Source organism: Geotrypetes seraphini, chromosome 1 (genome assembly GCF_902459505.1).
Source record: "Geotrypetes seraphini chromosome 1, aGeoSer1.1, whole genome shotgun sequence".
Lineage (NCBI taxonomy): Eukaryota > Metazoa > Chordata > Amphibia > Gymnophiona > Dermophiidae > Geotrypetes > Geotrypetes seraphini.
In genome coordinates, this window is record NC_047084.1 from 221,300,428 (window position 1) to 221,315,600 (window position 15,173).

The following is a 15,173-nucleotide window of genomic DNA, read 5'->3' on the forward strand; positions in this document are numbered from 1 at the left end:
GAGCATCGAGATAAAACAGTATATTTCTGTGTCTCATTGGACACGAATTTGGACTTGGAGATTGAAATGTACAGCATCAGCATCTATGAGACAAACATGGCTATTTTTGTTGCATAGGATTTTTTGGACCCCAGTTCGTTTAAATAAAATAAATAGCTCTAAGTCTAATAGATGTTGGCATTGTCATATTGATGTAGGGACTCTGGATCATCTGTTGTATTATTGTTCTTTGACATTTATATTTTGGAAGTCCATATGGGGGCAAATTAATCTTATTCTTGAATCAAATGTTCCACTAACATATGAAGCCATAATTTGTGGAACGATGCTACATGTTAAACCCACTTTAGACAAATATAAGAGCCGTCTTTTTATGATTTTGACAAGCATAGCTATTCAGTTGATCACAAGTAATTGGAAAAACCATGATAGAATAAATTACACTTTTTGGTGGGTGAATGTATGTACTATATACAAATATGAAAGAATGAACGCAGAATATAGGGGTATAAGTGGTACATTTAATAAAGTGTGGAGCCCATTAACTAACTTTGTGAAAATATAATAATGTTTATTTATTTTTTCTTTTGTTCATTTACTTATACACATCAAGGGTGGGGGGTTGGGGGGAGGGAAATAATCTTGATGGTTACTTGGGTAATTTAAGTTATCATTACGTATTATATCCTATGTTATAATACTGATAAAAGTAGGAAAAATGGAAGAACTTTGAATGATATACATATTACCTGTATAGTTAATAATGCAATGTATGTAGTAATTTATATTCTCTTATTTGTATTGCATTGTTTTAGTTTGAAATTCAATAAAAATTTATAAAAAAAAAAAACCACCACCACGTGATTAAACGTCAATAAAACAAATGCAACTTGCAAAAACAAATAGTCCCAGATGTATGCCAATCTGTATACAAATCAGATGGTCAACTATGTATATATGAGTCCACTTTGGTGTCCACAAAAGTAGTACATTGTGATGACCACAAATTCAGCATATCAAATCAGCTGGCAAATGGGGTAGCAGTACAATGGACCTGAAAGTAGGACCCTACACTGTCAATGTTTTAGTGTGTAAATAAGCTTTCATTAAGGGTGCATCAGAAAAACTCAGTTATAAAAGTGTTGGATGATTTGAGCAATGTACCCTTGATGAAGGCACTTGAGTAATAGACCCTTGATGAAGGCTTATCTACATGCTCACTAAATTAACAAGTAAAACAGGAGATGAGCCCAGGATGAAACCAGAAGCTGGAGAGAGACCATCCATCTGCCTGCTGGAGAAAGAGAATACTGGCTTATCAGTGAGTTTACCATCCTATATATGACAGAGCTCAGTTTGGTGTTCTCTAGCTTTGCCTGCTGGTGGATGGTCTTAACCCACTTGTCTCTGGATTCATCTACTGCTGATGACAAGGAAACAGATGTTACAAAAGAGTTAAAAATTATAAAAACACCATACAAATAAAAGCCCCACACAGCAACAAAATTGTTCATATTTTATTTATAAACATACATTTATACTATAAAAGCTGTTACATTTAGACAAGGTTTTCTCTTTACTTTTCAGAGACATTTTGGAATAAATAGACAAAGGTTAATGTATGTTGTATTGGCATGAGCCTTCCATTTAAGAAAAAAAAAAAAAGCCTTGTCATGGTATGGGCCTCCATGCCACCTGGGGCCCTACTATCTCACCAATCAACATCATGGAGATATATCTACTGTATTAAATACTGTGAGCCTGATATTGAACTACAAGAGGCAGCCCGGCTGCCTCCCACGGTTGACAGAAATCCCAGATATTCAATGCCAGGGTTGCCGGCACTGAATATCCAGGGCAAAGGTTGGCGGCTCACACTTAGCCAGCCAAGCTGATTTCATCAGCTGGCCAGCTAAGGCTAACAATCAAAGATAGACCAGCCTTTTAGGCAGGTTTATCTAGCTGCATGCTTTAGCTGGCCAGCCGATGAAAATCAGCAGTGACCGGCTATGTCAGGTAACATAGCTAGTCACTGGACTGGCTGGCAAGCTCAATATTCAGCAGCTAAGTCCTGGTGAATATTGAGGGTGTATCAATAATTGGGAGTGTATCAAGAGTGAGGGGAACCACTAGGATGAAATGGAAAGGAAAGAGGGAGAAATACAACGAACTGTGATCAAAGTAAATAAATTTGAATATCTAAACTTGGGGTGGATCATTGTACTTATTCAAACACAATCACTTTTAGACGAAAATACAATTATATTACAGTTCAAACACAAAGCATTTTTCCATGTGACCCTGGAATTTATATAACCAGGAAGTAAGCAGGTGCCTAAGGCAAGAGTTGGAAAAACTTGGCTTCATTCGCCACTCGCTTCATTCTGCCATTTAATGGTTTTCAACCACAAAAGTATACATAAAAACAGTTGGCAAACAGAATTAAGATTATGCTGTGCTGGTGAGAAGTTCAATTCTGCTGGAGGTGCATATTATGGCTACAGGGCTCTGCTCTTACCTTTTTTTTTTGCATCTTATTATAACTTAAGAACATGTGCAATGGTACACGGATTATATTATACATATATCTAGTGGAACATAATGGGAATGTGGAACGCTGACATATACCTAGTGCTAATAGATGACCTTGAAGGACATAGAAAAACTCATTTATAAAAGTGTTCTAAATTTGTATATTGTGCATTCTTTGCAAAAAAATAAGTACTGGTTGCAGACATTAAGTCAAGTTGGAACAGTGACATTTAAAAAAATATTTCACAGCAACTCATGCAGACAGTTAGTCAAAATATCGGACTTAGCTGTACAATTGCAAAACTACTTGAGATTTTATTCTCTGTAAAACTTGTGCTAACATCTCCAGGCGGAGTCGGACAGACTGAATTCAGGAACGACTTCACATCTTTCTTCGCACGTAACGTTTATTGCATCCGTAGTGTCGCCAATGACTGTGCAACAGCTCTGCAAGTTCTAAGGCACAATTTGACTGAAACAACGTCTAATCCTCCATCAGACAGCTATCACATTTCACAATGAGGAAAGGATACTAACATTTTAAATAAAAACAGAATGTTTCCGCCCCAAGCACACTACATGCACAAAGTCACCTAGCACTTCAATAAATAGTTGCTAGTTTAAACAATACTTAAAAAAAAAAAAATTACAGGAATTGCTTCCTTTCGCTAACTCCACACAAAAGAAACCCAAATTCACGTATTCTATTAAATACTGCAAGTTGCCTTGAAATAAAACAGCTGGGCATGTTATGACAGAATACAGATGTCATATTAAACAGCATTTGAGCTTGCTAGAACATGCTTCAGCATTAGTGGCCTGTGGACATTTCTCATTGGTTCTGGTATGTAAACTAGCTTAATGCTCTTTAAAAGTTGGGGGAGGAGCCAGTTATAATCACACTAAGAGTTGACGACATGTAAGGTCATTACAGTAGTCTTACTTCAGACCACTACCTTGATATTAGTTCCTTGTTTCTTAATAGTTGAATCACATGAAAATCAGAGAGAGTCACGGCATAGTTCAATAACAAATGCTGGCACAAGAAGCACATTTCAAAAGTTTTTCTAGGATCCACAGGCACACAGGGCGGAAAGATGCATAAGGGTCTGCACAGAGATAAATGCAGAGAAATGAATGGGGAAGGTCAACAGCTCTTACATGTGTTCTGATAACAGAATTTGACAGCAAGGAAACTGCTCAGAAAATTTGTGAAGACTGGAAAATACAGCATCCTCATCTTATATACAGCAATAAAGGAAACAAGGTGGCAGGTCATTATTTCAGTTTAACCAATTGCTCTGCATGCCAATCCACAGTAGGTCTATGCCAGCTGGAGACTTGGACAGCTGCAGCAGATTACGCGGAGCTCATTCATTGGTCTTGGATAGAAACCTTTTATGGGCCTTATTCTGTGCAAGAAGAAGTTCCTTCATTAGCTTAACAGAACAAAGTGGCAAGCTAAATATGAAAAGTATACAAAGCTGAAGAAATGAGGTCCCCACAATCCACAAGCACATGCAAAATACATTGTCTTTATGACACATGCAAGAAAACCCCCTAGAAATTGTTCTAATTCTATTATTACTACAGATCTTATGTGACTCAAGCCAGGTTACATTATATTATGTAGGTACTTAGGCTGTATAATATAACCTCATTAGGGTAAGCTGTTGATACAGCTTCTACCTACGAAAGAAAAGGATATCATTTTCAGACGTACAGCATGGTACATTTCAGTAAATTAGAAGGTGTGTTCATTATGGAAACGGCAGACACTATGGGCTCCTTTTACTAAGGTGCGCTAGCGTTTTTAGCACAAGCATGAAATTACCACGCGCTAAACTGCGCGGTACGCTTCTAGAATAACGCCAGCTCAATGCTGGTGTTAAGGTCTAGCGCGCACTATTCCGCATGTTAAGGCCCTAACGCACCTTAGTAAAAGGAGCCCTATATTCCTGAACTGTAGAGTAATGCACCGTAGACCTCACTGAGCTGGACAGTCAAGATATTAGCAGACAGGTTGAAAGCCCAGTGCTGCAGAGTAGTTTTATAGAAGTAGAATTATATATAAAGAGTACAGAACCTTTCACTGGGAGAGAGAGGGTGTGTGTGTGGTGGGGGGGAATATAGGTTCGCAGAGGATGTACAAGGGATTTTGCTAACTTTCGCCTGTGCCAAAGAATTTGGGTGTATCAAGGCTTATTGTACTCTTCTTTGCTGGATTGTTCACTCTTTTTGGTTTTGACAATTGTACTGTTTTTGAATGGCTAAATAAAAGGTTTTTTGTTGTTTTTTTTAAAAGTATAGAACTATGACATTTTAAGGAGTTTAAACGCTTTTCTCTGAAATTTAAATGATACCTGGAAGCGTTTAGATCAAGTGGTGGTAAGTTGGATGTTTTTGTCCAAACTCTGCCATGTTTCAAACAAAGGAATCCAATTTTATAGATACAATGCTTAATCACATGTTAATCTAACTACCTGTCATGATATTTCTAACTAATTGCCCATCAGTTGGTAATGATTCATTGACTTATGAGTTGGCCATACAGTTTAATGAGGTCCCTGCTGTGTGCATTATATACTGTTGAATTGCTTTTGCCTTTACTCTCTTCTGTAACAATACTGGCAAATTGTTCGCTTGTGAATGATCCACTTTCTGTTTGACAAAAGTAATTGGGAAGCGAATCAACATCTGGTAGAATAACCCACTAAGAATTTCTTCTTGCACATAGACTCTGGAAAACTAAAAGGTGCAATAAATTTTTGTATAAACCCAACCCTCAAATGAAGGCAATATAATCCAAAATGCTTTAGCATTGTGTGTTATCAAACAGTATAGAAAAGTTTATTATGTAATACCTGCAAAGTTATTTATTGTGATGTACAGTTGTTTCCATTATTAGATACTAAGCAAAAATGCTTTGTTTCCCTTACAATGGCAGGTTAAGAGCTAATCAAATTAACAACTAATTTTCAAAAGTACTGAAATGTATATTTATTGCACCTTTACATTGAGGTTACCTCCCAAAAGCAAATTGTTTTGAGTTACGTAAGCACACTGGCATACAACACCACAAACATCTTATTTCTAGTTTTCAGGACCCAATGTACCATATACGCTCCTTATATAAGTGAGTGTGTGTGTGCACATGTTATGCATACATACACACAAACATATAAACATATATATCTAGTATGCCTTAAGAAAGAAAACCATTGGGTTTTTAAGTTATCCCAATACAACCTTTTTGTAACTGATTTTCAAAATATAATAATGAGAAGAGTGCTAATGAAGTCCACCGAGGAAAGCTTATAAAAAGGTTGACATGATTGTCTGGAAGCAGCACACCAGGCTTGGTTGGAAAATTCCTTTCTGTAGAAAATCTTCATAGATGAAAAAGTCACGTCACAATGGCGTGGGCTGGCCAGCAGCTAGAATGATAAAGAAAAAAAGGCAGATGAGAAAATTTCAGTTTTACAGAAGTCTTCAAATAATTATGTTTTATTTCCCTTTTTAATTGCAACACCAGAGTAAAGGGGCCAGGAGCGGGTTTTGAGGAAGAGTATAAATCATATTCTTAGCTCTACTTTTCCACCAAATTCTTGTTTCCATCTGGTTTGAAGTTATTTAGGGGATGATAATGATTTTTTTTGTGTGTAAATATGTTTAAAATTGTAAAAATACATTCCAAATATAGCCCACCATCTCACAGAGTGCATTCTTTCATATATGTGATAAAAGCCAGTGGTGTACCAAGGGGGGGAGGGGTAGGTCCGCTCCGGGTGCACAGCTTGGGGGGTGCACAGCCGGCCAGGTCCGGGTCTTCCTGCCCTTTCTTTCCCCCAGCCACACCGCTACGATCCTACCTCCCCATGCCGACAAGAAGTCTTTCCGACGTCAGTTCTAATGTCGGAGAGGATGTTCCAGGCCAGCCAGGCAGTGATTGGCTGGTCCAGAACGTCCTCTCCAAAGTCAGAATTGACGTCGGAAAGACTTCTTGTCAGCGGGGGGAGGTAGGATCGCAGCAGCGCAGGCTGGGGGAAAGGAAGGGGAGAGGCGCTTTTTTTTTTCCGCAGCAGGGAGGGTAGGATGTAGGCAGGCAAGCTGGCTGGCTTTAGCGCGGCAGGGAGGGAGATAGGTAGACAGGTAGGCTGGCTTTGGGGTGGTATCTGGAAGGTAGTGGGGGGGACATAAGGAGGCACTGGGGGCACTATGGACACAGGAAGGAGGCACTGGGGGCACTATGGACATAGGATGGAGGCACTGGGGGCACTATGGACACGGGAAGAAGGCACTGGGGCACTATGGACACAGGACGGAGGCACTGGGGGCACTAAGGACACAGGACGGGGGCATTGGGGGCACCATGGACACGGGACAGAGGCACTGGGGGCACTATGGACACAGGACGGAGGCACTGGGGGCACTAAGGACATGGGAAGGAAGGAGGGAGGGAATAGAAAGGGACAATTGCTGGGCCTGAGTGCAGAAAGAAAGAAATGAAAGAAAGGATACACAGTCAATTAATAGATGTCACCTTTTGATGAAAAAAATAAATGGTCACGTTACCTCTGACTTACTTTCGTTGCAGCAGAGTCGGTAGCCGTGCTGAGGTGCAGGTAGGTTCCGCGCTGACTCGTCTGCTGGCTCTGCTCTGGAAGAAGTAAGTTACGTCGGGGAGGTGAACCCGGCAGACGCAGTCATTGCGGGACTTTGCCACAACTCCCTGCGTCTGCCGGGTCCACCCCATTCGACGTAACTTACTTCTTCTAGAGCAAAGTCAGCAGACAAGTCATCACGGGACCTTCCAGCATGCGGCTGCTGAGTCCACTCCAGAGCAAGTACGTTGGAGTGGGGTGGACTGGCAGCCGGCAGCTACAATCATCGTGGGACCTTGCTGCATGAAGGGAGAGAAAGGAGCCGGATTGCTGGAATGGAAGAGTGGTGGAGAGAAAGAAAGGGGGCAGGGTGGTATGGAAGGGTGGTGCTGATGGAATTGATGTACAGGTAAAGGGGATGTACAGGTAAAGGGGGAAGAATACTGGATGGAATTGGATTGGAAGGAAAGAAAGGGGGCAGATGCTGATTGAAGAGGGGTGGATGGAGAGAGAAAGGGCAGTCATTGGATGGTAGTGTGGCGGGTAGAGGGGGAGCCTATGCTGGATGGAAGTGCAGATGGGAGAGTTAAGGGAGCAAATGCAGGAAGGAAATGGGAGGAGAGAAAGAGGGGAGCAGACGATAGAAGTGGACAGAGAGAGGAGAAGGTACTAGATGGAAGGGGTAGAGAAAGAGGGCACATGATGGAAGGAGGGGATAAATAAAAGGAGGGCACATGATGGGGGGAAAATGATTGAGTTAGGGAAATACTGGAGGGGGTGAGGGAAAGAGGTGGTGAGCTATAGGTAGACAGTAAAAAAGGAAATTGATGAGAGGGTAGTAAGAACGTAATCTAGATGGATGCAGAAAATAAATTGAAAAGGAAAATGAGGGAAGAAAGGGATTGCAGAAGAGGGAGAGGGAAGGAGAGGAGAGAGATGCCAGACCAATGGGGGTGAAAGGAGAGATGGAAGGGGGAGGCATACAGTTTCTGGAAGGGGCATAGAAGGAGAGAAGATGCCATATAGGGACAGAGAGATGGCAGACAGTGGATGGAAGGAAGAGAGTAACAAGAAGATGAGGAAAGCAGAAACCAGAGAAGACAAAGGTAGAACAAAAATTTTCTATTTATTTATTGCTTTAGGAGATGTGTCACTGTTTCTGTGGTGTTGCATTGTATGCAGAGTCCAGCTTCTTGCTGGTTCAATTTAACCTTTGTCTATGTATTTCTATTTTATCCCCCCTTTTACAAAACTGTGGAGCATTTTTTAGCGCCAGCCGTAGTGGTAGCAGCTCTGATGCTCAGAATTCTATGAGCGTCAGAGCTGTTACCACCGTGGCTAAAATCCACACTACAGTTTTGTAAAAGGGGGAGGGGTTAGTTTGTGATGACATATTCCATACTAGGCGAAGGTGTTTTCTGTGTGTTCGAAAGACATGTTTTTTTGTTAGGATTGACTGCAGGATTGATCTGTACTAGTCTGGCTTGTTTAGTTTTACAATGGGTGTATTGATGTTGTATTAAGGAATCCACTGTGCTAGGATTCAAAGGCAAATTAGATGCACATCTCCTTACGAGAGGCATAGAGGGATACCTGACGGGGCCTCCGCGTGTGCGGATTGCCGGACTCGATGGACCATGGGTCTGATCCGGAGATGGCAGTTCTTATGTACTGCTCACTGCAGTATGTAAGATGCTGCCTTTTCCTAGCTACTCATGTGTGACGTGTGGCTTGTTACTAAAAATCATGTTTTTAGTACAGATGGGAGGGGTGTGCCAAAAAATGATGGGCCCCGGGTGTCACATATGCTAGGTACGTATGAACATATGCTAGGTACGCCACTGATAAAAGCAGAGGTGTTAGGTTGGGAGAGCTGAAGAAAATGCGAAGATTTCATTCACAAGTCTCCATATACAACATACTGCATGTTGCTGCTGCCGCTGCTACTAATACGCAGAAGTTTGAATCTATCACTTATGTGACATTGCTTTCATATACCAAGTGGGTTTTATAGCCACTGAAGCAGACCCTGGATAGAAATGAAAGATGGCTGAGTCAGTCTACTGTCTATTTAAAGTGTACACTTCTCCCTCCGAATCCGTGGTTTTAGTACCCGTGGTTTCAGTTATTCATGATTTTTGACCGGATCTCCCCCTTGTTTTTTAACAATAGAAACGCTGCATCAAGACCCAGACCTTACTTGGTGGCTAAGGGGTGACGCGGGGTAGGATCGATCTTCCTATGCTCCTGCCCCATGCAGAGCCGTCATCAAAATGGCTGCTGTGAGTTCCCATTGTAGTCTCGAGACTACAACGGGAACTCATTTTGATGATGGCTCTGCATGGGGCAGGAGCGTAAGAAGATCGATCCTACCCCGTGTCACCGCTAGACCACCAGATAAGGTCTGGGGAAGGTCCGGGATGCAGAAACGGGAGGGGGGACGGACGGTCAGAGCCGGCCCTAAAAGTTATCTGCGATTTTTCAATATTCACAGGCCGGCTCTGCCTCTAACCCCCGCGAATATGGAGGGAGGAGTGTAGTTTCTTAATAAATATCTGTTGAAAGGACATTTTCACCTGATCTGCTGCTGTTGCTTCTTTTTTTTTTTTTTTTTACCACACTGGATCTTGTGGATCGGCTGTCCTGTTGCTTTTTTTCTGTGTACACTTTCAAAAAAAGTATGTAGGTATAAATGTAACATTAAATGTAACATATTTTTTCCCAGATTCAAGTTTCAAGTTTATTAAAATTTTTGATTAATCGCTTAATCTTGCTTCAAAGCGATGTACATACATAAAAGAAAATATTTAAATTACAATTTTAAAATAAAATTACAATTTTAAAATTAAAAATAAAACATTAATTAATATATATTTAACCATTAAAATAAAAAGAACTATATACGAACTAACAAACATGAGTAAAGAGGAAAAGGGGAAATGAACTACAATTTATAATAGAAAAGAAGGTCGGGAAAAACATAAGGATGGGAGTTCAAAAGAATTGTCGAAAAACAGCATTATTGAATTCTAGGGAAAAACTTGTTAATCAAAAGCATCTTTAAAAAGGAATGTTTTTAAGTTAATCTTGAATTTATCAATATCATGTTCTTTCCTTAAGTAGATTGGCAGGGAATTCCAAATTTGTGGAGTAGTGACAGAGAAGATAAATTGTCTTCTAGTATTAATGATTTTGAGAGATGGAATTGTTAATAAATGCTGTTCGTTGGATCGCAATATTCTATTTGTGGAGTAAGGGATTAGTGTTTTAAAAATAAATGCAGGTGTTTTAAAAAACATTGCTTTAAAAGTGAGTAGGCTTAGTTTATATGTTATTCTATGGGATACTGGAAGCCAATGAGCGTTCTTGAGAAGTGGTGTTACATGATCAAATTTTTTTGTCTTTGTTATTAGTTTAATGGAAGTATTTTGTATTATTTGAAGCCGTCTTATTTCATTCTGTGCAATTCCTTTATAAAGGGCATTGCAGTAATCGATTCTAGAGATTACTAAAGAGTGGATCAAGATATTTAGTGATTTAGAACAAAGATATTGTGAAAGAGAGCGAATTTGACGGAGTCTATAGAATGATGATTTTACGATACTACCTATATGTTCATGAAAAGTTAGTTTACTATCAAATATGACTCCTAGGATTTTAATAGAGTCAACTAGTTGCAAAGGAATATTTTTTATAGTGATAGGGGCGATAAGTTTAGGAGTTTCTTTCCATGGAAAAAGCATCGTTTTTGTTTTTTCAATATTAAGAGCCAACCTATTTATATCTAACCATTGATGGATTTGTTCAAGTTTATTATTAATTGCTGTGATATCCAAAGAGTTATTAGGATCCAAAGGGTGCAGAAGTTGAATATCATCAGCGTATGCAAATACATGAAAACCTATAGATTGGCAAACAGTCATCAGGGGTGCAAGAAAGATATTGAAGAGTAAGGGGGACAGAATAGATCCTTGGGGAATACCATGGGAAGTTAAAGAGCTTTTAGAGTTTGAGTTATTAAATATAACTGTGTACGATCAGTAACGAAGTACGATCAGTAAAATAAGATTTGAACCAAGACAATACTTGATCAGTAATACCGATTGAATAAAGTCTGTCTAATAAAAGATGGTGATCTATGGTGTCAAAAGCAGCAGAAAGGTCGATGGATATTAATAAAACCGATTGGTGATGATCCAAGTAATAATGTATTGAAGAGGTCATTCCTATTAATGAATGCTCAGTACTATGGTGTTGTCGGAATCCTGTTTGGTTCGGATGAAGAATGTTGGTTTTTTCAGTAAATTCAGAAATTTGATTGAAAACAATCTTTTCCGTCAATTTAGCCATAAAAGGAAGATTAGCTATTGGCCTATAGTTTGAGATTTTTTCCGAACTGATCTTATGATCTTTTATAATAGGACGAATAACAGAGGCTTTCCAGCAATTGGGCATAGTACTTTGTGTTAGACTTTCATTTATTAATTTTAGAATGAAAGTACCAAAGAGTTCAAAATATTTTTTTAGAATGAATGGAGGAATTGAGTCTACTATCGAACTCTTTACATTAATAGATTTTAATATAGATTCTAATTCATTAAGACTGGGCAGGTTGAAATGGGAACATGTTGAATATGATATATTTGTGATAGGATGATCGTTTTGAATATCGGACTGCTGTTTTGTAAAAGAATTCCTAATGGTTTTAGATTCTATATGTCCCACCTAAATTTCTGTATCCAACTTTATGCGCACATTGGGTGCTAACAACCAACTAGTAATGTTACTTGGCAGTCTTAAAAATGTATGTGTACATCTTGCTGCGTACTATTCTGTAAAGCATGACGCCTAACTTTAATTGAGCGTATCTGATAAGAGGGCGTGGTCCTCTGCATGCGGATTTACAGAGTTCACCTGAAGAGCACCTGTCAGGCGTCGGCCTTTACATCTGCTTATAGCAGGCATATGTACATACCCAAAAGTTAGGCAGGGGATTTGTGCTAAACACTATTCTATAAAGGTCAAGCTTCCATCAAAGAATAGTGCTTAGCATTCAAGTTATTTTGGTGCCAAATTTTCAGCATCATTTATCGAATTCCCACCTTTGCATGTGCCAGTCACATTTTCAAAGGGACCATACCATGAGTAATTTGAAAAGGTGTTTGCAGTGCTGCAGGCACAAATGGGGCAATTGTATAAAGAGCCCTAAAAGTTTGGCACCCAAAATCTGTGTAAGAACATAAGAACATAAGCAGTGCCTCCGCCGGGTCAGACCATAGGTCCATCCTGCCCAGCAGTCCGCTCCCGCGGCGGCCCAAACAGGTCACGACCTGTCTGAATCACCAGAAGGGGCTCCCTTGCCACCTTGGTTTCTCATTGAAGTCCTATCTTCCCATCGAAGTCCTAACCCTCCGGTCTTGCACATGCACGACCTGATTGGGTTTCTATACTTATTGCCTGATTAGCTTTCTATACTTGTGTTACATCCCAGCACCTCTCTCAGTATCCCACGATCCCTTTATCCCTCAGAAATCCGTCCAATCCCTGTTTGAATCCCTGTACCGTACTCTGCCTGATCACTTCCTCCGGTAGCGCATTCCAAGTGTCCACGACCCTTTGTGAGAAAAAAAACTTCCTTGCATTTGTTTTGAACCTATCTCCCTTCAGTTTCTCCGAGTGCCCCCTCGTACCTGTTGTCCCCTTCAGCCTGAAGAATCTGTCCCTATCCACCCTCTCTATGCCCCTCATGATCTTGAAGGTCTCTATCATATCTCCCCTGAGCCTCCTTTTTTCCAGAGAGAAGAGCCCCAGCCTTTCCAACCTCTCAGCGTATGGGCAGTGTTCCAGCCCTCTTACCAGTTTCGTTGCTCTCCTTTGGACTCTCTCAAGTACTGCCATGTCCTTCTTGAGGTACGGCGACCAATATTGGATGCAGTATTCCAGATGTGGACGCACCATCGCTCGATACAATGGCATGATGACTTCCCGCGTCCTGGTTGTTATGCCCCTCTTTATGATGCCCAGCATCCTGTTGGCTTTTTTCGAGGCTGCTGCGTACTGTGCAGATGGCTTCAGTGATGCATCCACCAGCACACCCAAGTCTCTCTCAAGACTGCTGTCTCCCAACAATGCCCCCCCCAATTTGTAGTTGAACAACGGGTTCTTTTTCCCTATATGCATGACCTTGCATTTTCCACGTTAAAGCGCATTTGCCATTTGTTTGCCCAGTCTTCCAGGTTGTCCAGGTCCCTTTGTAGGTCCTCACACTCCTCCCTGGACCTAACTCTGCCGCACAGTTTGGTATCGTCTGCAAATTTTATAACCTCGCACTTTGCCTCCTTTTCCAGGTCATTGATAAATATGTTGAAGAGTAACGGCCCCAGCACTGATCCCTGTGGCACACCGCTCGTGACTCCCCGCCAGTCAGAATATTGTCCCTTTACTCCGACCCTCTGCAGTCTACCCGACAACCAGTGCTCGATCCATCTGTGCACATCCCCTCACACCCCGTGGTTCCACAGCTTCCTAAGCAGCCTTTCATGTGGCACCTTGTCGAAAGCCTTTTGAAAATCGAGGTAAATGATGTCTATAGGTTCCCCATTGTCCACCCGACTGCTTATTTCCTCAAAGAAGTACAGAAGGTTCGTTAAGCATGACCTTCCCTTACAGAATCCATGCTGGCTTGTTCTCAGTAGGCCATTTCCCTCGATGTGCTCGCAAATACTGTCCTTGATCATAGCTTCCACCATCTTCCCTATAATTGAAGTCAGGCTCACCGGCCTGTAGTTCCCGGGGTCACCCCTCGATCCCTTCTTGAAGATAGGTGTGACATTCGCCAATTTCCAGTCCTCTGGTACCTCTCCAGTTTTCAAGGATAGGTTGCAAACATGCTGGATTGTGCCCGCTATTTCTTGTCTTAGTTCCTTTAGAACCCTTGGGTGGATCCCGTCTGGGCCCGGCGATTTGCCGCATTATAACCTGTCTATCTGTTTGAGGACATCCTCCTTACTTACCTCTATGTGTTCCAATTTTTCAGCCTGTTCCCTACTCATGAGCTCCTCTGAGTCCGGTATATTAGATGTGTCTTCTCTCGTGAAAACCGACGAGAAGAACGTGTTCAACCTCTCAGCTACCTCTTTATCCTCCTTAATCACTCCCTTCCTATCCTGTACTAAGCTAGCATTCTATAAAGGCATCTGGGCACCCAGATTCTGTTACAGAATATAGCCTAAATTGATATTTGGAATCCACAATTATGCCATGTAAAAGGCAGATGTAAATGTTAGCACCTGATCATGCAACTTATAGCATTTTATAAGTTTGACCTACCCATGACCTGCTCCATGTATGTCTCCTTTTGAAGTTAAGCAGTAAAACACTTAGGCCCAGGTTTTCTATAGGGCGCCAATATCGGCAGCCGCTGATTGCATGTCAATCACACAATGGTATGCTTTATAGGCCAATGGCCTCAGAATCGGAGCCCACGCATAACAGTCACAGACTGGAAGTAATCTGCGCGGTGTATTTGCTCCTGCTCCAATCATCGGCCCACACACCTGCAATTTTTTAAAGATTTTTTTCAAGCATTTAAAAGAAATTACCACCCCTATGGGGTTGTATGTAGGCGACAGGAAGGAAGAGGGAGGGATGAAAGGCTTGACAATCGGAGCTTTCTGCAAGCCAGAGGCAAGAGGAACAGCATGCCGTCTGACAGGCCAGGGAAAATGAAGCCTTGATTTTTTTGAATGTCCTGGTGGCCCTGACGCAGCGGACGACTTAAATCAGTAAAGTTCCGCGAAACGCTGGCCGCGTCGGCATATGAACACTAGTGACGGTTCTTCTCTGTACAATTAAGTATAAAGCTAAGTTGCTTTTTTGGTCTTTTTTATATATATATACCCTGGCTTGCACTTATCTACATACAACCCCATAGGGGTGGTAATTTCTTTTAAATGCTTGAAAAAAATCTTTAAAAAATTGCAGGTGTGTAGGCCGATGATTGGAGCAGGAGCAAATACACCGCGCAGATTACTTCCA

The 15,173-nt window shown here is 41.2% G+C and overlaps 1 protein-coding gene across 9 annotated transcripts in view; it reads right to left on the bottom strand.

Annotated features, from left to right (window-relative positions):
• Nucleotides 1-1,501: 1,501 nt before the first annotated feature.
• LIMCH1 (LIM and calponin homology domains 1) overlaps nt 1,502-15,173 on the bottom strand; it is a 627,082-nt gene continuing 613,410 nt past the window's right edge. For all 9 annotated transcript variants that reach the window (XM_033946571.1, XM_033946536.1, XM_033946527.1 and 6 more), the window contains one exon: nt 1,502-5,969. In XM_033946571.1, the coding sequence (XP_033802462.1) occupies nt 5,944-5,969 (26 nt within the window). In that variant the 3' untranslated portion in view covers nt 1,502-5,943. The remainder of the gene's footprint in view (nt 5,970-15,173) is intronic.